Source organism: Lithobates pipiens, unplaced genomic scaffold (genome assembly GCF_037356315.1).
Source record: "Lithobates pipiens isolate NorthernLeopardFrog02 unplaced genomic scaffold, aLitPip1_a1.2 Scaffold_13, whole genome shotgun sequence".
Lineage (NCBI taxonomy): Eukaryota > Metazoa > Chordata > Amphibia > Anura > Ranidae > Lithobates > Lithobates pipiens.
Window position 1 is genome coordinate 166,539,258 of NW_027507718.1, and position 24,956 is coordinate 166,564,213.

General features: G+C 45.0%; 1 protein-coding gene across 3 annotated transcripts in view; it reads right to left on the reverse strand.

Annotated features, from left to right (window-relative positions):
* MFSD12 (major facilitator superfamily domain containing 12) overlaps positions 1–24,371 on the reverse strand; it is a 310,303-nt gene extending 285,932 nt beyond the window's left edge. The window contains exon 1 of one of the 3 annotated variants that reach the window (XM_077475811.1): positions 23,855–24,371. In XM_077475811.1, the coding sequence (XP_077331937.1) occupies positions 23,855–24,119 (265 nt within the window). In that variant the 5' untranslated portion in view covers positions 24,120–24,371. The remainder of the gene's footprint in view (positions 1–23,854) is intronic. The other 2 variants (XM_077475810.1, XM_077475809.1) reach the window with 2 other exon arrangements.
* Positions 24,372–24,956: the final 585 nt, after the last annotated feature.

The window sequence follows — 24,956 nt, forward strand, 5'->3', positions numbered from 1 at the left end:
GCGAGAGAGAAAATTTGGTAAGGCCCATTACCCCGGAGGAGGTACGGAGGGCCATTTGCTCCTTTCCTGCAGGGAAATCCCCGGGTCCAGATGGCCTCCCTATGGAGTTCTACAAAACCCATGGGGACCTACTTGCCCCCCAGCTGGCCCAGCTCTATACTCACTGTCTGGCGGAGGGCACCCTATCCCACCTCCATGAGTCATGCACACATAATACTAATCCACAAGGCCCCTAAGGACCCCACATCCTGTGCCTCATATAGGCCTATCGCGCTCCTAAATGCGGACTTCAAAATTCTTACCAAATTACTCACTACGAAACTACAGCCCCTACTGCCGTCTGTGATAGAGACGGACCAGACTGGTTTTATGGCTAATAGAGCCACTGACATCAACTTATGACGCCTGTTTACTAACATCCATGCTCAGCACCTTACTGAGGATTCCAGGGTCGTGGCCTCCCTAGACATAGAGAAGGCCTTCGACACTGTAGAGTGGCCTTTTCTGTGGGAGCTCCACCACAGAATGGGGTTCCCCTTGGTATTTATTAAGTGGCTTCAGACGCTCTATAGGCACCCCACGTCGGCCATTAAGTTGGGGGGGGGGGGGGGGGGGGGGGGGGGAGTCTTTCACGGTCCTTCCCTTTGTCCAGGGGCACGAGACAGGGTTGCCCTCTCTCTCTGGCCCTATTCGCCATTGCAATGGAACCACTGGCGGAGGCCTTACGTACCTCCCTACATATCAGAGGCCTGCGTGTTAGCTGGCTGGAGGAGAGGGTCGCCCTGTATGCGGACGACCTCCTTCTCTTCCTCAACGACGCGGACTCCTCACTCAGAGGGGCATTACAGATTCTTGACTCATTCTCCACGATCATGGGCCTTAAGGTTAACTGGTCAAAGTCGCTTCTGTTCCCCATAGACCCAGCAGCTCGCGACACTGCCCCCCACCGATATAGCCCTACAGTGGGTGGAGACCTTCAGGTACCTTGGGGTTGTGGTCTCGAGGCAGGCTTCGGACTTTGTACCCCTAAATCTATCCCCAGTGGTTCATGAGACACGGCTGCGACTGAAGGCATGGGAGTCACTACCCCTATCATTGCTAGGGCGGATAAACCTGATAAAAATGAAAATCCTACCAAAATTTATCTACCTACTTCACCAATCTCCACATTGGATTTCTAAATCCTTTTTGTCCCGCCTGCGTAGTCTCTTTACCTCCTTCATCTGGGGAAACCAGTCCCCCAGGTATGGATGGTCAACAATTACGCGTCCGTCCTCCCAGGGAGGACTGGCGTGCCCTGACCTGTACAAATATTTTCTAGCCACCCAGCTGGTTACTGCGGCTTGGTGGCTCACTCCTGATAAGACAAACCCTGCCACCTTGGTTGAGGCGGCGGTGTTGGGGTCACTGGAGGCGTTGAAATTTTTACTCCATCATGGCCCGAAGGCCCCGTACCCACTGACCCCCTCCATGCGCACCACGTTACGTGCATGGGGGGGTAGGACTTAAAATTGAAAAATACCCTACCGATGCACTTTCTCCAGCTGCCCCCTTGTGGCAAAACCCCACCCTGGAGCAGTTTTACAAACTGCCTGAACCCCATGCTTGGACTAAGTTTAATATTAGAACAGTGGACCAGGTGATTTCTGACCAATCGCTGGCTCCACTCCCCAAGTTGATTTCTGATTTCAACGTCCCGCAGAGTTATTTTTTTTTTAGGTATCTACAACTCTCCCATGCCTTCAGGTGCCAGTTCTCCAGTTCTCCCCCCCAGGTTGTCCAATCCGCACTGGAGGGCCTCCTCAAGTCCAGCTGTGACAATAAGCCCACCTCAAAACTTTACTCCCATTTGATAATGACCTCCCTCCCTACTTTGGGAAAACTCAGAGATAAGTGGGTGCGAGACATTCCCACCTTTGATAATGATGATTGGGATGACATGTGGGACTTCCCCTTCAGATCCCTGGTCTCCCTGAGAGATCGGCTAATACAGTTTAAGATGGCCCACCGAGCATATTTCACCCCATACAGATTGCACAAAATGAACCCCGCCTCCCCCCGGGATGTTGGCGTTGTGGGACAATACCGGGGGACTTCATTCATATTTTTTGGACCTGCCAAGCCATTGTTGACTATTGGAAGGAGATACTAGGGGTCATTACACAGGTCACCTCCATAATCGCTCCAACTCTCTATAGAAACTTGCATACTGGGCCTGATAGACCATCTAATTCCCACTGTGGCGCGGCGCACCCTAGCTGGGCTACTTCTCTTCTATGCCCGCAAGGCCATTGCACTCAGCTGGCGTAAGCCCACTCCTCCTCCTCCTCCTCCTCCTCCTCCTCTCTCCCTGTGGAAAAAATTGGTGAAAGAAAGCCTGCCTCTCTACAAGGACTGCTATGTTAATAGGGGTTGCCCGCAAAAATATGACAAGGTCTGGTCCAGCTGGCTGGCGGATGCCTCCACGGCCTCGGACCCACAGCCTACTTAACGCATTATCGTTTGTTAATGAATAGGAATATGCACTAGTGTAAATGTTGTATATCTGAGTAGCATGGTTTAGTTCCGAGTCGGCTCTCTGTGGCCGTTGAGATGCCTTGACTTCTCCGACATGTTTTGTATGTAACACACTGTCTTATATTGCAACTCTATACACGTCACGCCTGTAACACTAATCGTGACCGATGTATGTTTTGTTTGTTTTGGTTTTGCTTTTGGTTGCTTGTTTACTGTCTAAATCCCAATAAACAGATTTGCAAAAAAAAAAAAAAAAAAAAGACGGAAATGTTACTTTTGATCCCAGACCCAATATCATTTATAAAGATATTAAAAAGTGTCAGGGTTTTTCCCACACGAAACGGGAAATGCACGTGCGCGCTGCTGGGCAAGCTAGGCATCAGCGCGCATCCCGGGTGCACGCACGTGCTTGACGGGCACGTGTACACGTGCGCGTTAGCGCTGTTTGGCGCCAGTGGCCCTATTTAAGGAAGGCTGCTGCACTTGGCCAGTGCTGTTTGTCTGCAGCTCTGTATCTGAATCACCTGCTATTTGCCTGCCGCTTGTATATCTGATCCGGCTTCTGTCTGACCTTGCTGACCTCTCCTGACCTGACCCCGGCCTGCTTAACCTTGCTTTGGACTGTACCTCTGTTGCTGAATCCCTACCTGCCTGTACCTCGCTTCTGCCTGATGAATTTATCTGCCTGCATTACCCTTTGTCACCTGGCCTGCCTGACTATTCTTCTGTCGTGTGCTGCACTCTGTCCCTGCTGCTGCTGCTCCTGTGTCTGCTGATCGCTGCCTGCTCATCCACCGTCTGCCCTGCAGTCCCAGTATCCAGGAGGACCCAGCTGCTGCTTCCTGTCAGACACTCCTACCCCACTGCGCTCACGGGACAATGTCTCCACTCCAGTGGTCCCTGAACCAGAGCTGTAAGAGAGGTCTTCTTCCGTAAAGTCAGGCTCACCACCAGGTACCTAACAGTAAGGGTCCCAGTACTGAACCTTGGGGTACACCACTGATAACCTTAGACCAGGGGTCTCAAACTGGTGGCCCTCCAGCTGTTGAAAAACTACAAGTCCCATCATACCTCAGCCTGTAGGAGTCATGCTTGTATCTGTCAGCCTTGCAATGCCTCATGGGACTTGTAGTTTAGCAACAGCTGGAGGGCCATGAGTTTGAGACCTCTGCCTTAGACCATTCAGAGTAATAATCATTAATCACTACTCTCCAAATTCTGTTTTTTAGCCAGTTTTCTATCCATTTACAAACTGATGTTTCCAAACCTGTAGACTTTACTTTACACATGAACCGTGTGTGTGGAACTGTATCAAACACTTTTGCAAAATCCAAGTATACCACGTCCACCACCACCCCTCTGTCCAAGGTTTAACTTACCTCCTCATAAAAAGAAATGAGGTTTGTCTGACAACTTCTGTCTTTCATGAATCCATGCCATCTGTTGCTTAAAATATTTTTTTCCTGCAAGAACTCATCTATGTGGTCTTATTAATCTCTCCAGTATCTTCCCAACTACAGAAGTTAGAGGGGTTTCACTGTGAAAAAAAGTTATTAAAAGCCAGCAGCTACAAATACTGCAGCTGCTGACTTTTAATAAAATGGACACAACTACAGCCTTATCAGTGGAGAAAAAAAAAAAAAAAAAATAGGATTTTTGTACTCACCGTAAAATCCTTTTCTCTTAAGTTCATTGACGGACACAGCTCCTTTAAATCTTAACCTTAGGGTTTTATCACCACCTTCAGGAGGGGACTAGGCAGGACATGTAAAATGCACAAAACTGCACAGCACCGCCCAGGGGGCTGCCCCACTGGCTATAACACCTCACTCTGCTTCCTGCAGCTCAGTTCGTCAGTACAAACATAAATAGGAGGGGTGGGTGCTGTGTCCGCTAATGAACTTCAGAGACAAGAATTGGAGGCGAGTACAAATAGACCATTTTCTTTTTTGTTCATTGACGGACACAGCTCCTTTAAATCTTGACCTTAGGGACGTCCCCAAGCAGAATAAAAAAAAATAAAAAAAAATAAAAAAAAAAAACAAGGGGTGGCAACAGCAAGAAATAACTTCACCCACAACAAGAGGAACTCCTCAGAGAAGTTGCCACGTAAAAACGTCCGCCATTAAAAACTGCGGCCAACGTATGCATCCAAAGATGCGGTCTTGTAACTTAAAGTGTTTATTGCAACCTTACACAGCCATGTGCAAAAACTTGCAGCCAAAGCAAGCATCCGAAGATGCGCTCACGTCAACTTTGTAAAATTTACTCAAAGTGTGAACGGACGACCAAGTTGCCACCTTACATACCTGGGAGACAGACACTTCATGTCGGAAAGCGGTTCCAATTGCCCTGGTGGAATGTGCCGCGACATGAAAGGGGCACACACCCCTTTAAGGCATAAGCCTGAACCACAATCTGTCTGATCCACTGAGAAATTGTGGCCGATGAGACCGCCAGACCTTTTTTCGGACCAACCACCAAAACAGAGTCTGACCTCCGAAACGGAGCCAGATAGACTCAGAGCCCGGACCATGTCCAGGGAATGTACAGCAACTTCTTTTGCATGTGTCGGCTTAGGACATAGGGATGGCAGCACGATGTCCTCATTTAGATGAAAAGCCGAAACCACCTTTGGAAGAAAAAAAAAAAAAAAAAAAAAAAAAAAAAAAAAAAGAGGGCTGCGGACATTGCACCGCCTTATCCTTATGGAGAACCAGGTAGGAAGACTTGCACAACAAGGCCGCCAATTCAGAAGCTCTCCTGGCAGACGTAATTGCCACTAGAAAGATTACTTTCTGAGAAAGAGTCAACAAGGGAATCTCCCTAATATTTTCAAAACGGTGGTTACTGAAGAACCGATAGCACCAGAATCAGATCCTACGGAGTCAGCTGTGGCCAAACCAGAGGACTACGTGTCGAACCCCTTGCACAAACGTACTCATCAATGAATGAGTCGCCAAGGGACGTTGAAAGAACAGCCAAGGCTGATATCTGCCTTGATGGTACTTAAGGCAAGTTTCTGATACACTCCTCGCTGCAAAAACAGCAGGATCCTGGAAACTGAGTATGTGCGCAGACGCCACCCCCTCTCCTCACACATGGAGATGTAAGCCTTCCATACAGTTATAAATCTTCTGCAAAGATGACTACCGTGCCCTCAACATAGTGGAAATTACCGCGTCTGACAGACCTCGGTCCATTAGTACCTGGCTTTCAACAGCCATGCCGTTAAAACCAGCAACAGTAAAGCAGGATGGGAGTATTGGACTTTGCAATAGAAAGTCCTCTTGCATCAGCAAGGAACATCCACCACCAGTCGTACTAGGTCGGCGTACCAAGGACGCCAAGGCCAATCTGGGGCAATCACAGGAATCCCTTGGGCCTCCACTCTGCATAGCAGGCGTGGCAAAAGCTTTAGTGGGGGGGGCATAAATCAGCTGATAATGCCCCCATGGAGCCACCAACGCATATCACGCTTCCGCCCAGGGGTCTCTTGTCCTGGACACAAACCTCTGTACTTTCCCATTGAGCCAAGAGGCCAAGTGATCCACATCGGGTGTGCCCCACTTTAGGCAAATGAGCCGTAGGATGCGAGTGACCTCCCGTGCTGCAGCCGAGCTCCTTGTTCCTCCTTGATGGTTGACATACGCCACCGCCGTGGCATTGTCCAACTGAATCCGGACCAGACACCCCTTCAGCCTCTTCGACCATGTGGAGAGGCACCGCCTGATCGCCCGAAGCTCGAGCACATTGATCGGCAGGTGGGATTCCTCCTGCTTCCAACGGGCCTCGGCCGACTGTACGCTCAAAACTCCTCCCCAACCGGTCAGGCTGGTGTCCATTGTGATCACCGCCCAATGGAGGGAAAGGAACAATTTACCGGACCGAAGGGCCGGAGACCTCAGCCACCAGAGCAGGGAATCCCTGACTAACTGGCTCACCCGAATTTTACAATCTAGGGATAACAGAGATTTGTCCCATTTTGACAAAATCTCCTTCTGCTAGACTCGCGTGTGAAATTCAGCGGACAGCACCGCCTCAAAAGTGGCTACCATGAGACCCAGGACTCGCATGCAGAAACGACAGCCTGCGGTTCACCAATAACCTCAAAGCAGCTTGAAGAGTCTGCAGCTTGTCCGAAGGGAGAAAAGCTCGCTTCTGAGGAGTCCAGCAGTAAGCCCAGATACTCCAGGCGTTGAGTCAGCACTAACACTGACTTTTTTAGGTTCAATACCCAACCAAACTCCCGAAGAGTTTGCATGGTGATCGCCACATCCTACCTTAATTCTGAGGCGGAAGCCGCTCAGAAGGAGGTTGTCTAGGTAACCCACGATTGCAATCCCACGTTGCCTTAATGCCAGAATTGGGGATAAAACCTTGGCTCAAGACCTGGGGTGCTCAAGCCAGGCCAAAAAGGGAGAGTCACAAATTGTTAGTGCTCTTCCCTGACTACAAATCGCAGAAACCTCTGATGCATGAGGCATATGAGCACATGTAAGTATGCGTCCTTTATGTCCAAGGACACCAGGAAGTCCCCCTGATGGAGTGCAGCGAAACAGAGCTTACCGATTCCATTCTGATTCTTTGTACTTTCACAAAGCTGTTGAGGGCCTTGAGGTCCAGGATTGGACGGATCCCTTCCTTCTTGGGGACTACAAACAGATTGGATTAGAATCCCTGAAACCTTTCTAGCGTTGGTACAGGTACTATCAGCCCGCGCAGTAGCAGGTCCTGTACTGCTCCAAAAAGGGCCTCCCGACGAGCGGGAAGCAGATGAAGGTTGGAGGGAAAGAATCTGTTTGGTGGACAAGAAAGAAACTATCCTGTATCCCGATAAAACCAGTTTGCAGACCCATTGGTTGGACAGTAGGGCGGTCCACCGAGCTGCAAACTTCCGAAGGAGACCCCCCCACCTGAAAGTCAGGCGGGGGGGGGGGGGGCAAACCTTCATGCAGTAACAGTTTTTTGCTCGCAGACTTGTTTGGCTTGCGAAACCAGGGACACTTGTCTTTCAGCAGGTGCCATGTCGGACTGGGAACACTTACCTGCTGACTCGGGCGGGTGAAAAAAAGATGTCCCTTGCCTACGTGTGGCTCCTTACCCTTCCTGGACTGTGGGAGCAATGTGCTGTTCCCAACCTTAAAAAAAAAAAAAAAAAAAAAAAAAAAAGTGGGTCAAATTGATGTTCATTTTCAACCACAGTGACGGGAACATTTGGAAATAGAAAACTGCTTGGTCAAAGGAATTTTCAGACAGTGCATGTGGTTTTCATTCAGAAATAACATTAATTTTAAAAACAGAATGTTAAAAACAAGTGAAAATTTCAAACAAAATTCTTTCATTCAGCGAATGTAGAAAGATTTTTCATCGGAATATTCTCATCTGAAAATTGATCCTTGTGGCCAGCATAAGGCTCGGTACACACCTATGCAGTTTTCCTTTTATCTGTTTCTGCAGTGCTTTTTGCTGTGCGTTTTTTTATTTTTTCATTTCTGCGCACATGATTTTACTGCAAATTTGCATTTTTGAATTTTTTTGGGCAGATTAAAAAACACAAATTGCTTCAAAAACGTATTACATGCTTTTCTGTGGCTTCTCCGTTGAATTATATTGAACCAAAGAAGCACCGTTTTGCGTTTAAAAGTCCCTGACCCTTTACAAATACGCAGTGGATGAAAAAAAGCACAGATATGAACGTGTCCCATAGGAAACCATGTAAATGAACTGTAATGAGTTTCTGCAAAAAGCACCAATAAACATAGATGTGAACCAGGTCTAAGACATTTAGTAACATAATGGGGTTTAAAAAAAAAAAAAAAAAAAAAAAAAGACTAAAATGAGCCCTTTATAGTCAAAAATAAAGCAGATAATCACTACTTTAAGGGGTTCATTTTTTTTTTTTAACTGTAGAACTGTGAAAGTAAGGTTTTACAGTAGCGATTTTTTGCTCTTTTTGTACTATAGGTACAAGGGCTCATTTTAGTTTTTTTTAACCCCATTATGTTACTGGCCGATTAATAGATTATGAAAATAGTAATCGATTAATTTCATAATCAATTCGTTTTTTCAGCCCTAAAGCAGAGAATGATCCCTTCCCTTTGGAGACTAGGCCGCAGGGCAGTATTCCAACATAACGACCCCAAACACACCTCCAAGATGACCACTACCTTGCTAAAGAAGCCAAGGGTAAAAGGTGATGGACTGGCCAAGCATGTCTCCAGACATAAACCCTATTGAGCATCTGTGGGGCATCCTCAAACAGAAGGTGGAGGAGCGCAAGGTCTCTACTATCCACCAGCTCCGTCATGTTATTATGAAGGAATGGAAGAGGACTCCAGTGGCAACCTGTGAAGCTCTGGTGAACTCCATGGCCAAGAGGGTTAAGGCAGTGCTGGAAAATAATGGTAGCCACACAAATTATTGACACTATGGGCCCAATTTGGACATTTTCCCTTAGGGGGTACTCACTAGAGGTCGACCGATATATCGGCCGGCCGATATATCGGCCGATATTTGCCGTTTTTTAAATAATCGGCATCGGCCGATTTGTGCTGATAAAAAGCCGATTTAGAACTACAGCGGACTTCTGTATAGAATGGTCTAAGTTGACTGAGTCGTCATAGCAACCCTTTCCTCCACTCTGGGCAGGCTGCCAAGAAAAGAACAGAAAGATACAATGTTTACACTTGAATGAATGAAATCATCTCTGTGTGTAGAAGTTCTCAGTTTAACCATTTAAAGACTAAGTGCTCATGCACACAGACGTTTTAAAAAACTGGCTGCAAAGCTAGCTCCGATGCCTGGAAAAATCGTCGTTAAAAACAAGATTTTTACTGCGTTTTGCATTGGCGTTTGAGCGTTTTTGCGCGTTTTTTAGCGTTAGCGTTAAGTAGCGTTTTTTAAGAAACACATCTCTTGGCTATAGCACTCAGAAAACAAAGAAAATATGCTGCGCGTTTATGTGCGTTTTTGCGCGTTTTCCCGCGATTCGCGTTTTTACAGCTCTAGCTCCACGCCACGGAACGCACTGGTCCTGGGTTTTTTTTACAGCTTAAAAACGTCTATGCCATTTGCAGCTCAAAAACGCCTAGGTGGGCATGAAGCCATAGACTAACATGGACAGCCGTTTTTAAGCTGCAAAAAAAGCTCAAAAAAGTGGCTGTAAAAACGTCCGTGTGCATGAGGCCTAAATCTTTTCTGACACTTGTTGCTTACAAGTAAAAATCCTGTATTTTCTGCCAGAAAATCACTTTGACCCCCCAAAAATTATATATATTTTTTTAGCAGAGATCCTAGGGAATAAAATAGCGATTGTTGCAATATTTTATGTCACACGGCATTTGCACAGAGGTCTTTCAAATGCATTTTTTTGGGAAAAAAAATACACCATTTAAAAAATAAAAATAAAATAAAAACAGTAAAGTTAGCCCATTTTTTTTTTTTGTCCAAAAGTTTTGACTACCTGTTTTTATTTAATATATATATATATATATATATATATTTTATCTAAATCATACATACAAGTAAACTGATTGGAGGTTTGTTTTGTTTAATAAATGTTTAAGTGTAAGAAATTTTCTGTATCACGTATGAAGGCCGCTTTCACACTGGAGCGGGCAGGCGTTGATGGTAAAACGCAAGTTTTAGCGGCTCTTTACCATCATTTTAGCGGTGCTATTTGGCTGCTAGTGGGGCACATATAACCCAGCTAGCGGCCAAGGAAGAGGTTACCGTATATACTCGAGTATAGGCCGACCCGAATATAAGCCGAGGCCCCCAATTTACCCCCAAAAAAACTGACAAACGTATTGACTCGTGTATAAGCCGAGGGTGAGACATGCCTGTCCATCCCTGTGTGTGTGTCCGTCCATCCCTGTGTGTCCGTCCATCCCTGTGTGTCCGTCCATCCCTGTGTGTGTGTGTGTGTCCATCCGTCCATCCATCCCTGTGTGTGTGTGTGTCCATCCGTCCATCCATCCCTGTGTGTGTGTGTGTCCATCCATCCATCCCTGTGTGTGTGTCTCCATCCATCCATCCATCCATCCCTGTGTGTGTGTGTGTCTCCATCCATCCATCCCTGTGTGTGTGTGTATCCATCCATCCGTGTGTGTGTGTGTGTGTGTGTGTGTGTGTGTGTGTGTGTGTGTGTGTGTGTGTGTGTGTGTGTGTGTGTGTGTGTGTGTGTGTGTGTGTGTGTGTGTGTGTGTGTGTGTGTGTGTGTGTGTCCAGCCTACCTGTGTCCCGAGCCTTTGTCCCGAGCCTCCGTCCCGTGCCTTGCCTCCTTGCCTCCGTCCCGTGTCGTGCCTTGCCTTGCCTCCGTCCCGTCCCGTGCCGTGCCTTGCCGTGCCTTGCCTCCGTCCCGTGCCCTCTTCGTCGGCGCCTCGGCGGCCATTGTAAAATTCAAAAGCCGCGCCTCCGCCTTCGCCTGTGATAGGCGGAACACTGAATTTCCCAGCAGCCTGTGTTCCGCCTATCACGGACATCGTATCATCCTCGTCCGTAGTACGAGGATGATACGATGTCCGTGATAGGCGGAACACAGGCTGCTGGGAAATTCAGTGTTCCGCCTATCACAGGCAAAGGCGGCGCCGGAGGCGCGGCTTTTAAATTATAGAATGGCCGCTGTCTGTCTGCTCGACACGCTGATCGAGCGGGCAGACAGCGATGACTCGAGTATAAGCCGAGGGGGGCACTTTCAGCCTCAAAAAAGAGGCTGAAAATCTCGGCTTATACTCGAGTATATACGGTAAATGCGCCCATGAAGCACCACTGCCAAATCGCATTGCATGCGCTTCGGCAGTGGTGCCCATTCATATCAATGGGCAGGAGTGGTGGATGAGCGGTATACACCACTCCAAACGTGCTGCTTGCAGGACTTTTTTTTAAGATCCTGCCAGCGCATCGCCTCAGTGTGAAAGCACTCCGTCTTTCACACAGACTGCAGGGGAGCCATTTTACAGGCACTTTACAGGCACTATTTTTAGCCCAAAAGCGCCTTAAAACGCCCCAGTGGGAAAGGTGTGTTAGATCAAGGGGGATTAAAAATAAATAAATAAATAAAATAAAATCGGCCTAACATATCGGCCCAAAAAAATCGGCATCATATATCGGCTATCGGCCGCCATGATTTCTAAATATCGGCATCGGCATCGGCCAGAGAAAAACCCATATCGGTCGACCTCTAGTACTCACTTTTGTCGCCAGCAGTTTAGACATTAATGGTTTTGTTGTTATTTTGAGGGGACAGCAAATTTACACTGTAATACAAACTATACACTCACTACATTGCTACAAGGTAAAGTGTCATTTCTTCAGTGTTGTCACATGAAAAGATATAAATGAAACATTTACAAAAATGTGAGGGGTGTACTCACTTTTGTGAGATGCCATACAACAGTGTCAACATTTAATTTTTATTAACAAAGGGCCAGTTTTAATAAAGTTCATTGGGAAGTTACACCAATTTCTAGGATTAAAAACACTGCTATTATATAAAGTAGGAAGTAGGGAAAAATTACACAATTACAGCTGAAAGCTCTGTAGTCTGGTGGTCTTAGATAAAACACTAAATTGAATAACTCCGCTGAGAATTATCAGCGCTGTGGTTTAACAGTTGATGCAAACTGCTGTTACAGAACAAGAAATTATGCTCAGCTGCTATCATGTGTTTACCAAGTAATAAACATTAAATAATAGGACTTACTTGACTCAGAAAATTGGGTAAAAAAAAAAAAAAAAAAAAAAAAAAAAAAAAAAGGGAGCAAACACATACGACTATATGGTTTATAGCTGGTCATTATGTATTAAAGTGGTAGTCAAGCATTTTTAATTTATACCTATAGGTAAGCCTGTAATAAGGCTTACCTGTAGGTATAGTAAATATCTCCTAAATGTGCATTTTTAAACGGCTTCCCGACCAACCACTGCAGTTATACTGTCGCAGCTATACGTCAGCTTGTGGGGGCGGGATAGCAGGCACGTGCCTATGCTCGTGGCAAACGGTTGCGATGACCGCCACCAATGAGCAACCATGAGAAGGAGACACAGAACAGGGTGCACAAACACTTCCCTGTTCTGTTAGGAGTGACTGATGGTGGTTTTTATTTAATAGGGACACAGTCAGTCACTTCCTCTAGTCAGTCCCCTCCCCCTTCAGTTAGAAATCACCTCCCAGGGAACACAGTTAACCCTTAGACTGCCCTTCACTGCCAGTGACATTTTTATTGTAATCAATGCATTTTTATAGCACTGATCGCTATATTAAATGCCAATGGTCCCAAAAATGTGTCAAAATTGTCCGATATGTCTGCTATAATGACGCAGTCATGATAAAAATTGCTGATCGCAGCCATTACCAGTAAACCAAACAAAAAAATCACCTTCAATAAAAATGCCATAAAACGATCCCCTATATTGTAGACACTATAACTTTTGCTCAAACCAATCAATATACGCTTATTGCGATTTCTTTTACCAAAAATATGTAGAAGAAGAATACATATCAGCCTAAACTGAGAAAAATATATATATATATATATATATATATATATATATATATATATATATTATACACACACACACACACACACTTTTATTTTTTGTTTTATTTATTTTTTAAAAAGCAAAAATTTATTATAGGAAAAAGCACAAAATGTGTTTTTTTTTCAAAATTGTCACTTTTTTTGTTTATAGCACAAAAAAATAAATAAATAAAAGGAAGAAGATGTAAATTTTGTTTGGGTACAACGATGCATGACCACGTAATTGTCAGTTAAAGCGGCACAGTGCTGAATCGCAAAAAGTGCTCTGGTCAGGAAGGGGGTAAATTCTTCCAGGGCTGAAGTGGTTAAGAGATATTACTTTAGTAGCGCTAATGATGCCACCGAGCATTCCATACTGAGCTCTCAATGGATAGCATGCCTTCCATAGAGAGCCGTGCCGGCCCCACATGTGTGTGGGAGAGATGAAATTCGTGGCTCAGGCAGCCAAAATGCGGCTGCTCGCGAACCCAGAGGCAAGACCGGTTGAAGAGGGAAGCCCTGTCAGCAATAACGGCATGCTGCTAGAAAGCTTTGTTTTTAGGCAAGTCTTACATATTGTGCTAGTATGCAACGCAGATTAGAGCTGCCACGACGCGTCGACTAAGAAAATACGTTGACGTGCATGCAGGGCGTCGATGCGTCACAGTGGTGGCAGTGCTTAGTATCTACCGCTGCCCGCCATGCCGCCGTCCCCCTCTCTTCTCCCCCTCCGTGCCGCCATCCCCCTCTCTTCTCCCCCTCCGTGCCACCGTCCCTAGGGGTGCAACGGATCGTCACCGATCCGTGATCTGAGCGCACATGCCGCAATCCGCGGATCGCTCCGCGGTCTCGGCCTTAGGAGAGGCCGCGGCTTCGGCCTAGCTCCGAAGCGGCGGCCATCTTTCTACACCCAGGCGTTTACAATGCGATTGCGCCGATGGAGCGATCACTTGTAAACAAACCGGCGTCATGACATGACGCCGGTTTCTCTGTACTGATCTGTGCAGTGGAGGGGAGAGGTCGGATGGAAGCAGCCATCCCTCCATACCCTGCCAGCCAATGCAAGGCCAATACTCTGCCAGCCAATGCAAGGCCAATACTCTGCCAGCCAATGCAAGGCCAATACTCTGCCAGCCAATGCAAGGCCAATACTCTGCCGTGCAATACTCTGCAAGGTTATCCAAAGGATTAATTAGCTAATCAAAAAAAAAAAAATAAATAAACCCACTAGATTCATAAAAAAATAAAAAAAATAATAATCGATAGATTAGTCGACAGACAAATTAATCGTTAGTTGCAGCTCTAATGCAGATTAGTCCATTATGACATAAATTTGTAGGGAGAAGTGTTTTTTTTCTTTTCTCTCTCGCACTTTACTACCATTTTAAGTGAAACATGGTGGTGGCAGCATCATGTTGTGGGGATGCTTTTCTTCAGCAGGGACAGATAAGCTGATCAGTGTTTATGGAAGGTGGATGGAGCAAAATTCAGGGCAATCTTAGAAGAAAACCTGCTGGGGTGGAGGTTCCCCTTCCAGCAGGTCAAGTTGCTGGGGGTGGGTTGGTTGGTTTTCAGGTGGTTTGACACCCCCCCGACAAAAGAAATAAAAATAAAATTATAAATCACCAGCCACCATGGGATCAAAGCATATTCTTGTGTTGATATGGCCCAGTCAAAAGTCCAGACCTAAATCCAGTTGGGAATGTGTGGCAAGAGACTTGAAAATTGCTGTTCACAAACACCTCCAATCTGAGAGATGGAGCCATTTTGTAAAGAACAATGGGCAAATATGTCACTCTCGAGATGTGCAAAGCCAGTAGAGACATCCCCAAAAAGACTTGCAGCTGTAATTGCACTGAAAGGTGATTCTACAAAGTTTTGTAAAAAGCTTGTTTATGTAGCTGCGCTGGCCCTTTAAATATATATACCAAACAGTGCATCAAATTCCAACTATGTCATCTAAATATATTTTATTATCCTGTGCTAATGATTTCCACCAAAGAACATGTTTAGCGAATCAGAAAAAGTCCCAATAGTAAAAACAAAGTCCAAATGGACTCCACCGTGCTGAACAAAAGGTGACTGCCAAAGCAATTGTGTCGTGATTCACCACCACCATCCAATCTATGTGCTTACCAAAAAGCAGTAATAACCAAGCCTGTGTAATCCCTTTCTTTAATCCTCCAAGCAGTTAAGTAGATAGTCTGGTATCTGGTGGAAACCTATTTACTTATATTTCTCCGTTAATATGGTTGTCAAAAAAACTAAAACTGGCCATCATTGTGCAATATTCCACACTTTAATTGTTAAAAGATGATAAAAAAAAATAAAAATTTGCACTCACAGGTACGTGTGCCTTAGACCCGCACTGAGTCTGTCCAGTGTTTGAGTATTTTCCAGTAATGGCCGTATCGCAACAAGGAGCTTGCGTGCAGTTCAAGCCTCAATCTTAAAGCGGGACGTTGGGCGGGAAATTACGTCAGCGTCGCACAACCAGCCTCAAAGCGTTTCACATAATGCATCATCAGGAAGCTGGTTCCGCTACCTTGTTAATGGTTTTTATGCCCTTACCTGCTATTTGACCAAATCGGCTAAGTATCGGACCGAAAGTGTGTTTACTGCCAATTTTCTAACATAATATTATATACACAATCAATGTTATTTAGTAGAAAAATACAGAATGACACAATATCATATATAATGAGTAATAATATTAAAACAATAAATAAAAAAAGGAGAAATTTATTTTTTCATTTTTTAACCACTTCAATACAGGGCATTTATACACCTTTCTTACCAGACCAATTTTTAGCTTTCAGCGCTCTCACACTTTGAATGCCAGTTACTCAGTCATGCAACACTGTACCCAAAACTACATTTTTTATCATTTTTTTTCCATGCAAATAGAGCTCTCTTTTGGTGGTATTTAATCACTACTGGGTTTTTTATTTTTTATGCGACAGAAGTGAAAAAAAAAAGAGCAAAAATTTTGAAAAAATAAACACTTTTTTTTTTTGTTTCCATGATAAACTTTGGCAAATAAGTAATTTTTGTTCATAAATTTGGGCCAAAATTTATACTGCTACATCTCTTTGGTAAAAATAAAGTTATAGAGTCTACAAGCTATGGTGCAAATCACTGAAAATTTATCACATCTGATCACACCTGATGCACTGACGGCCTATCTCATTTCTAGCCTTTGAAATGTCAGGAAAGTACAAATAGCCCCCAAATGACCCCTTTTTGAAAAGTAGACACTCCAATGTATTTAGTAAGAGGCATAGTGAGTTTATTGAAGTTGTAATTTTTTTCCATAATTCATGGGAAAAAAAAGAATTTTTTTGTTTTTTTTACAAAATTGTCATAATAACAAGTGTTATTTCTCATACACAGCATATGCATACTTCCAATTACACCCCAAAATACATTTTGCAACTCTTCCCGAGTATGGTGATACCACATGTGTGGGACTTTTACACAGGCTGGCCACACAGAGAGGTCCAACATGCAGGGAGCGCCATCAGGGGTTCTAGGAGCATAAATGACACCTCTAATTTCCTAACGACCTATTACATTTGTGAAGGCCCTGGAGCACCAGGACAATGGAATTATCCACAAAATGACCCCATTTTGGAAAACAAACACCCCAAAGTATATTCTATGAAGCATTATGAGTGTTTTGAACGGTTAATTTTTATTTATTTTTTACACAAGTCTTCAGAAAACGTGGAAAGAAAATGAAATTTTTTTTTTTTTATTACACAAAGTTGTCCATTTATAAGATATTTCTAACACATAGCATGTATATAGGAAAAATTACATCCCAAAACACATTCTGCTACTCCTCCATGTGGTATTGCAATACCACATGTGTGAGACTTTTACACAGCCTGGCCATATACAGAGGTCCAACATGGAAGTGGTACCTTCAGGCGTTCTAGGAGCATAAATTACACATCTCATTCCTACCCATCACACTTTTGAAGGTCCTGGAGCACCAGGACAGTGGAATTACCCCCAAAATTACCTAATTTTGGAAAGCAAACACCCCAATGTGTATTCTATGAGGCATGGGCTGCAAATAGGTACTCCGTTGCTCCGACGGGCTGGTGACAGGTACTCAGATGGGCTGGTGACAGGTCCTCTTTATTGGGGGAGGGATAATCAGTGTGATTGGTGTATACACTAGGCTGTACGATCAGTGTGTGAGGAGGAGAACCCAGTAACATCTCGTTACCACAGTTTGCTTACATTCTGTGACCGGCTGTGATTGGACACAGCCGGTCACGTGGTAAAGAGCCAATTTCATTGGCTCTTTACTGAAATCGAGGTTGAGCTGTGTCAGGGAGACAAGCCGCATTCCCGATTGGCGCTCTGCACGCACCCCAGGCACGTGCATGAGCGCTGTAACGGCACAGTACATGTGACCGGCTGTGACTGGACACGGCCGGTCACATGTATCGGGGGGGGGGGGGGATGGGGATGAAAATTCCACAGATCGGGGATGGGCTGTGTCCGAGAGACACACCTCATCCACAATCGCCGTGCTGCGGGGGGGAGGCGGCGCAGGAGCGGCGAAATACCGAGACCGTCATATGACGTCCACCCAGGATGGGAGATCCCATCTGTGGACGTCATATGACTATGGCCGGGTATTGAAGTGGTTAAATATGAAAAAAAAATAAAAAATAAAAAAAAGGAGCCCTCTCAGTCCTTCCTTTCTCTCTCAACAGGCTCCGATAGGACCTTGTGCACTAGAAACACCCAACAATCAACTTTGCCAAGGCCTTGATACATTTTATTATGCAAAGATAACTGGACCTTATCGTCCCAATTGTTCAGGGTAGAAAAAAAAAAATTGTCCTTAAAAGCGGACCTTAGGACATTTTTTCATCTTTCCATCTATTATTTCCTCTGCCCTTGTTGTTTCAAATTTGGATAGTAAAACATTTTTTTTTTTCTGTCAGTGAATACCTTATAAAGCCCACTTCCTCTTTCTTGTCATTGGCCTAAGCCAGCGATGGGGAACCTTGGCACCCCAGATGTTTTGGAACTACATTTCCCATGATGCTCATGCACTCTGCAGTGTAGGTGAGCATCATGAGAAATGTAGTTCCTAAACATATGGGGGGGGGCCCAAGATTTGCCATCGCTGGCCTAGGCTTATGACATCATGCACACCTTGCACTCTTGTGAGAGTTTGCCAGGAAGGGAGGGGGTGAGTCATAAGAGGGCCAATGAGAGCTGCAAAACTGGGGAGGTGTGCCTCTGTAAATCCAGACAGTGAACAGGCAGCAGCTTCAGCTGCCCACAGTTAAAATGGCTGCAGCCAGACTTAGTGGAGGGAGATTTCTGCAGCATATATGGCAAGTACAGAATGACATATATAAAATGTGTAAAGAAGTTGCAGGGAAGCTTCAGAAATGACAAAGAGTTTTTTATTATAAATTATGTGACCAGACTGCAGCTCCTCTTTAACAAGTCGTCCACATCTTCCAGGGACAACCTGTATCTAGAAGATCTCTTATCCTCACCGGGAATTTGTACTTGTATATAAGCGCTTCTAACTATGCCTGTATACTAGCACATTATGTGACACTTGCCTGCAAATGAAGCCCACATCCGTCTTTGCCGGTCTTCCTTCTGGGACCACGAACTCTGGCTCTATGAGGGGCCACAGCTGCATGATATCACTATCTCACATGCACAGGGGGGCCAAAGGTCAGGGCACAATCGCCTGAAGAAATGTCAGCATGGAGGTTTACAACAACTTTAACCACTTCCAGCCCAAGGACGTCATGACATCCTGGACTTTGAGTGGGGATATATGAATGACACCTCCAGCTACAGGCATCATTCAGATATAGTTTTCAGGCGGCAATTCTATGCATCATAACAATCATAGTGGTGGTTCAACCACTTGATCTTACAGGCAGCAGGAGGGGACAACCCCCCCCCCCTCCGGTTCTTGTCTGGGCGAGCCCATGCGATCGTTGAGCCAGAGAACAAATCGATTTCTGGTGACCTCTCCATGATCCTGGGAGGCCCAGGCGTGACGTTATGACATCACAACTGGGCCAGCAGATGTAAATGCCGGGGACACGGCTGGAAAGGCCAAGAGAGGTGCCCCCCCCCCCAATCGGTCTTTTCAGCCTGCAGGAGATGTGGGTTCTTAAAGACTCCATATCTCTCCATAAAGAGGACCTGTCATGCACGATCCCTATTACATGAGATGTTTACATTTCTTGTAATAGGAATAAAAGTGATCAAAAAAATAAAGTAAATTTTTTTTTAAAGCACCCCCCATCCCCGTGCACAAAAGCAAACGCATTCGCAAGTCTCACCCACATATGTAAACAGCGTTCAAATCACACATGTGAGGTAACGTGTGCATTAGAGCAACAATTGTAGCCCAAGAGCTCCTCTGACTCTAAACCTGTAAAAAAAGAAAAATAATTAAATGTCGCCTATGGAGATTTTTAAGTACCAAAGTTGGGCGCTATTCCACGAGTGTGCGCAATTTTATAGAGTTACATGCTAGATATCCATTTACTCGGCGGATCAAAATCTTTCACATTATTCAAAAATCGGGCTAACTTTAATGGGTTTTCATTGTCATTTGTCAATTTTTTTTGTTTTGTTTTTTAATTCATGAAACTTTTTTTCCCCCCCAAAAAAGCGCTTGAAAAATGTGCAAATACCACGTCATGTCAAAAGTTGCAGCGATCGTCATTTTATTCCCGAGAGTCTTTGCAAAGAAAAAAAAAAAAAATTATATATATATATATATATATATATATATATATATATATATATATATATATATATATATATATATATATATATATATATATATATACACACATACATATTTGGGGACTCTGGGTAATTTACTAGAAAAAAAATATGATTTTTTTAATGTAGGAAGGGAGTGCCAGAATAGGCCTTGTATGGAAGTGGTTAACCACTTGCCGCCCGCCCCAACAGTCAAATGACGGTGGGGCAGCTCTAGTTCTGGGTGGACGTCATATGACGGTGCCCAGAGCGGCCGCTCGTGCGCGCCCGGGGAGCATAGTGCTGCGATCGCAGACGTGCCTTGTTGCTAGAACAGGGTGTGACCCTGATCTGTGTAAAGAGCTGTGGCCGCGGCTCTTTAAGCATGTGATCGGGTGTGGCCAATCACAGCCAGTCACATGTAAACACAGAGATGCCGGTAATCGGCTCTCCTCCTCCCGACAGAGTGTGAGGAGAGAAGAGCCGATCAGCAGCATCTCCTCACAAAGGAGATCTAGGCATGTAATCAGTGCCCCGATTACAAAAAAGTGCCAGCAGTGAGTGCCCACAAGTGTAAGCAATCAGTACCCATTAGTGATGCCAGTTAGTGCTGGTTATCATGGCTGCACATCAATACCCATCAATGCTGCTTCATCATTGCCACCTATCTGTGTCCACCAGTGCCACATATCAGTTCAGCCTATCAGTGCCCATCAGTGAAGGAGAAAAATTACTTATTTACAAAATCTGACAGAAACTAAGAAAAACTATTTTTTTAAATTTTCAGTCTTTTTTGGAAAAAAATAAAAAATAAAGCCAGAAGTGATTAAACACCACCAAAAGAAAGCTCTATTTGTGTGAGTAAAATGATAAAAATGTCACATGGTTACAGTGTAGCATGACCGCGCAATTGTCATTCAAAGTGTGACTGAAAGGTGAAAAATTGCCTGGGCAGGAAGGGGGTGTAAGTGCCCAGTATTGAAGTAGTTAAAGACCAAAACCTTTTTCTGACACTTGTTAAAAATCAGTATTTTTTTTTTACTAGAAAATTTCTTAGAACCCTCAAACATATACCATTTTTTTGTTTTAGCAGAGACCATAGAGAATAAAATGGTGGTAATTACAATATTTTATGTCACACTGTATTTGTGCAGCGGCCTTTCAAACACAATTGTTTTGGAAAAAAATACATGTGAAAGATGAGGTTTACGCCGCAAGAATCACAATCTTTATTCTAAGCAAAAAAATAATAATAAAATTGCCATTCTCATTTGGGCCTGAATCATGCAGCTCTAATGTAGAAGTATACATAACTATAGGCAGCATATTTTCTTCCCATGTGAATGAGCAGTAGTTAAAGCGGAGTTCCACCCTAAAGTGGAACTTCAGCTCATCGGAATCCTCCCCTCCTCCAGTGCCACAACTGGTACCTTTCAGGGGGGAGTGCAGATACCTGGATTATCCAGTTATCTGCACCCACTCCCGGGAATAGCTAGTCGCAGATGTCTGCCCCCGATTGTGTTTTGGATAACACACAGTTCCCAGAACACAATGGGGACCACTGAAGACGCACATGTGCAGTAGGGAACTGGGCAGTGAAGCCGTAACGCTTGACTTCCTGATTCCCTGATAGAGGATGGAGGTGGGGGCAGCCGAGAGACGAGTGATTGCTCGTCTGCTGGCAAAATCACAGGCACCCTGGACAGGCAAGTGTCCATTTATTAAAGAGGAAGTAAACCCTTTCAAACCACTTTGACCTACAGGTAAGCCTAGATTAAGGCTTACCTGTAGGTCCAAGCAATATCTCCTAAACCTATATGGTTTAGGAGATATTTGCCCGAAAATGGGCACCGCTGTCTACGGCGCATGCGGACAGCGGCGCGCAGGCGCACTAAATGCGGCAAGTCCAAGAATGGATTTGCCTAATTTGTCGACTCCCATGCGCATGCGCGGGAGTGACGTCATCGCGGCTTCGCCGCTGTCATTCGTCGGAGCTGCAAGACGCCACCAGCAAGATGGATGCGGCGGACTACAGGGGACAGCGGCGACTTCGCTGGCTCCTGTCTCAGGTAAATGACACATAATGGGCTACTATGCGATGCACAGTAATCCATTATGCTTTACCTTTGCAGGGAAAAAAAGAGGAAGTAAACTCATCAGGGTTTACTTCCTCTTTAAAAGTCAGCAGCTGCAGTATTTTTAGCTGCTGAATTTAATTTTTATTTTTTTTTTTAAAGGTGGCACTCCTCTTTAACCACTTCCCGACCAGCGCACGACGATGTACGTCGACAGAATGGCACGGGCAGGCATATTGGCGTACAGGTACGTCCAATATTCGATGCCGCCCTGCCATACAACCGCTTTAAGTGGTTAAAGCGGTTGTATACCCCTCGCCCCCCCCCCCCCCCCCCCAAAAAAAAAAAAAAAAAAAAAAAACACAATCGCCTATGGAGATTTTTAAGCACCAAAGTTTGGCGCTATTCGAGTGTGCGCAATTTTAAAGCGTGACATGTTAGGTATCCATTTACTCGGCAGATCATAATCTTTCATGTTATACAAAAATCGGGGCTAACTTTACTGTTTTTTTTGTGTGTAAGGCAAAAGGCATAATGAGCTAGTATGCAGCATACTAGATCATTATGAAATATTTACCTTAGAACGAGGCGTCACCTGATCCACGCCGAGGGAGCTGACATGTTGCCCCAGCGTGTCTTCCAGGGTTGTGATTGGCTTGAGCCGTGATGTCGTCGCATACGCATTTCTTTCCGGCGTCTGCCGGCTTTCAGCCGAGGATCCCGGAGTGCATGTGCCGAAGTCTGTGGCTCATTGCGAGGGGAATATCTCCGAAACCGTACAGGTTTAGAAGATATTATTTTTACCTACAGATAAGCCTTATTATAGTAAAAGTAATAAAATTGACCATAAAACCACTTTAACCGGTTCCCGACCAGCGCATGCCGATGTACGTCGGCAGAATGGCATGGGCAGGCAATATTGGCGTACAGGTACGTCCAATCATTAACGCCGCCCTGCCATTGCGCCGCCGTCTCACGGGGCAGCTTAACGAGGAAGTGCCATTGTAAACAGCATTTCCTCGTTCTGCCTAGCAACTTGTGACGCTGATCTCTGCTCCATGTGATTGAAGCAGAGATCAATGTTCACTAAATTAAAGCCCAGCCCCCGACAGTTAGTAACACACCCCTAGGAACACTTAACCCCTACACTGCCACCCCCTGGTTAACCCCTTCACTGCCAGTATCATTTACACAGGAATCTCTGCATTTATATAGCAGTGACTGCTGTGTAAATGACAATGGTCCCAAAAATGCCTGATGTGTCTGCCATAATGTCGCAGTCACAATAATAATAAAAAAAAAAAAAAAAAAAAAAAAAAAAAAAAAAAACGCTGATCGCCACCATTACTAGTAAAAAAAAAAAAAAAAAAAAAAAAAATGTATAAAAATGCCATAAAACTAAACCTCATTTTGTAAACGCTATAACTTTTGCGCAAACCAATCAATAATTGCTTATTGCAATTTTTTTACCAAAAATATGTAGAAGAATATGTATCGGCCTAAACTGAGGGGAAAAAAAATTATTTTTTTTAGATATTTTTGGGGGATATTTATAACAAAAAGTAAAAAATAATGCGTTTTTTTCAAAATTGTTGCTCTATTTTTGTTTATAGCGCAAAAAATAGAAACCGCAGGGGTGATCAAATACCACCAAAAGAAAGCTCTATTTGTGGGGGGAAAAAAAAAAAAAAAAGGACATCAATTCTGTTTGGGAGCCATGTTGCACAACCGCGCAATTTTCAGTTAAAGCTACGCAGTGCCGAAATGCAAAAAGTGGTCTGGTCTTTGACCAGCAAAATGGTCCGGGGCTCAAGTGGCTAACCTCTCGACCTCCCCTTTTCTCCTCCTCTATGTGAGCAAGAAAACGAAAAAGGTAATGACTAATGTCATTCATTAGAAAGGATGGAGTCAGCTTTCCACAAACATTATTGCAGCACTTCCTCTCTGTCATGCCCACACACGTACCGAGTAGATGCCAGGATTTTCGACGTCCATATCTCAGGCTGCCACCATGTCGGTCCGACTCGTAGCCGATCAGAGGGGTACAGAGGCCATCGGCTACCTGGCCCACCAGCAGGAGGATGCCCGCGTTGGAGGGGCTGAAGCCCAGCACTGAGTGGAAGAACACCAAGAAATAGGTGAACCACATAGAGGCACACAGGTCATTCAGGAAATGTCCAGTCGCATAGCAGAACCTCTGCAGGAGAGGGAGAGGAGCCGGGACTTCCATGCTGGTCCGAAGGAATGCTCACCACCTGCTCAGCTATCCACAGCAATGCCCCGAGGGCTACACTGTACTCACTAAGGTGACGCCGCACACAACCAACTCATGTCTTCTGTGGTAGCGGATGGACTGAGTAATGGTACATCTCATTGAATTCCGGCCGGTGTCACGTGAAGAGATTTGAAGTTCCTCATCCCCATACTACGCATGTTTGCGCTTCCCTCAGGCACATGCCCCCACACTTTGTTGTGTACCAACCCAGCCGCACACACGTCACACTTCATAGCACCGCCCATTTCTATCGTCCTAGACATTACTAGTAGCTCGGGATTATTTCATACCGTCAACCTAGTGGCGGTTCTCAGGTACTTAGATAGAAGCCAGATATTACTAAACGTAGATTGAGGTCTGTATGCGATACAGCGGCTCGCCGTTGTCCTCCGTACAGTTACCTAGTCTACGCATGTGGGAGGTTGTAAACAGACACAACGTCATCGCCCCGCCCATTCCCCCAATGTATCCGCTATGGTGGGAACGGGCTTGCTGACTTCTCTTCAGGTGGCAAGGGGTGCAAAGATGAAAGGGTGGGTGCATCACAGTGGAAGGGGGTGCATGGATCAAATGGTGGGAGTAGCACAGTGGAAGGGGTACATGGATAAAAACATACACCCCAACAGGGCTGCACTGGGACAAAAATTTGGCCCTGGACTTCATCCAGACCAGTCCACTTTCATTTTGCAAACAAGCACAAAAACAGTATATAAAACTATACGTAATTGCGCAAAAAAAAAAAAAACATAAGTAGCATAACATAAGGAGTCCTCACTAACCTCTTTTACTATT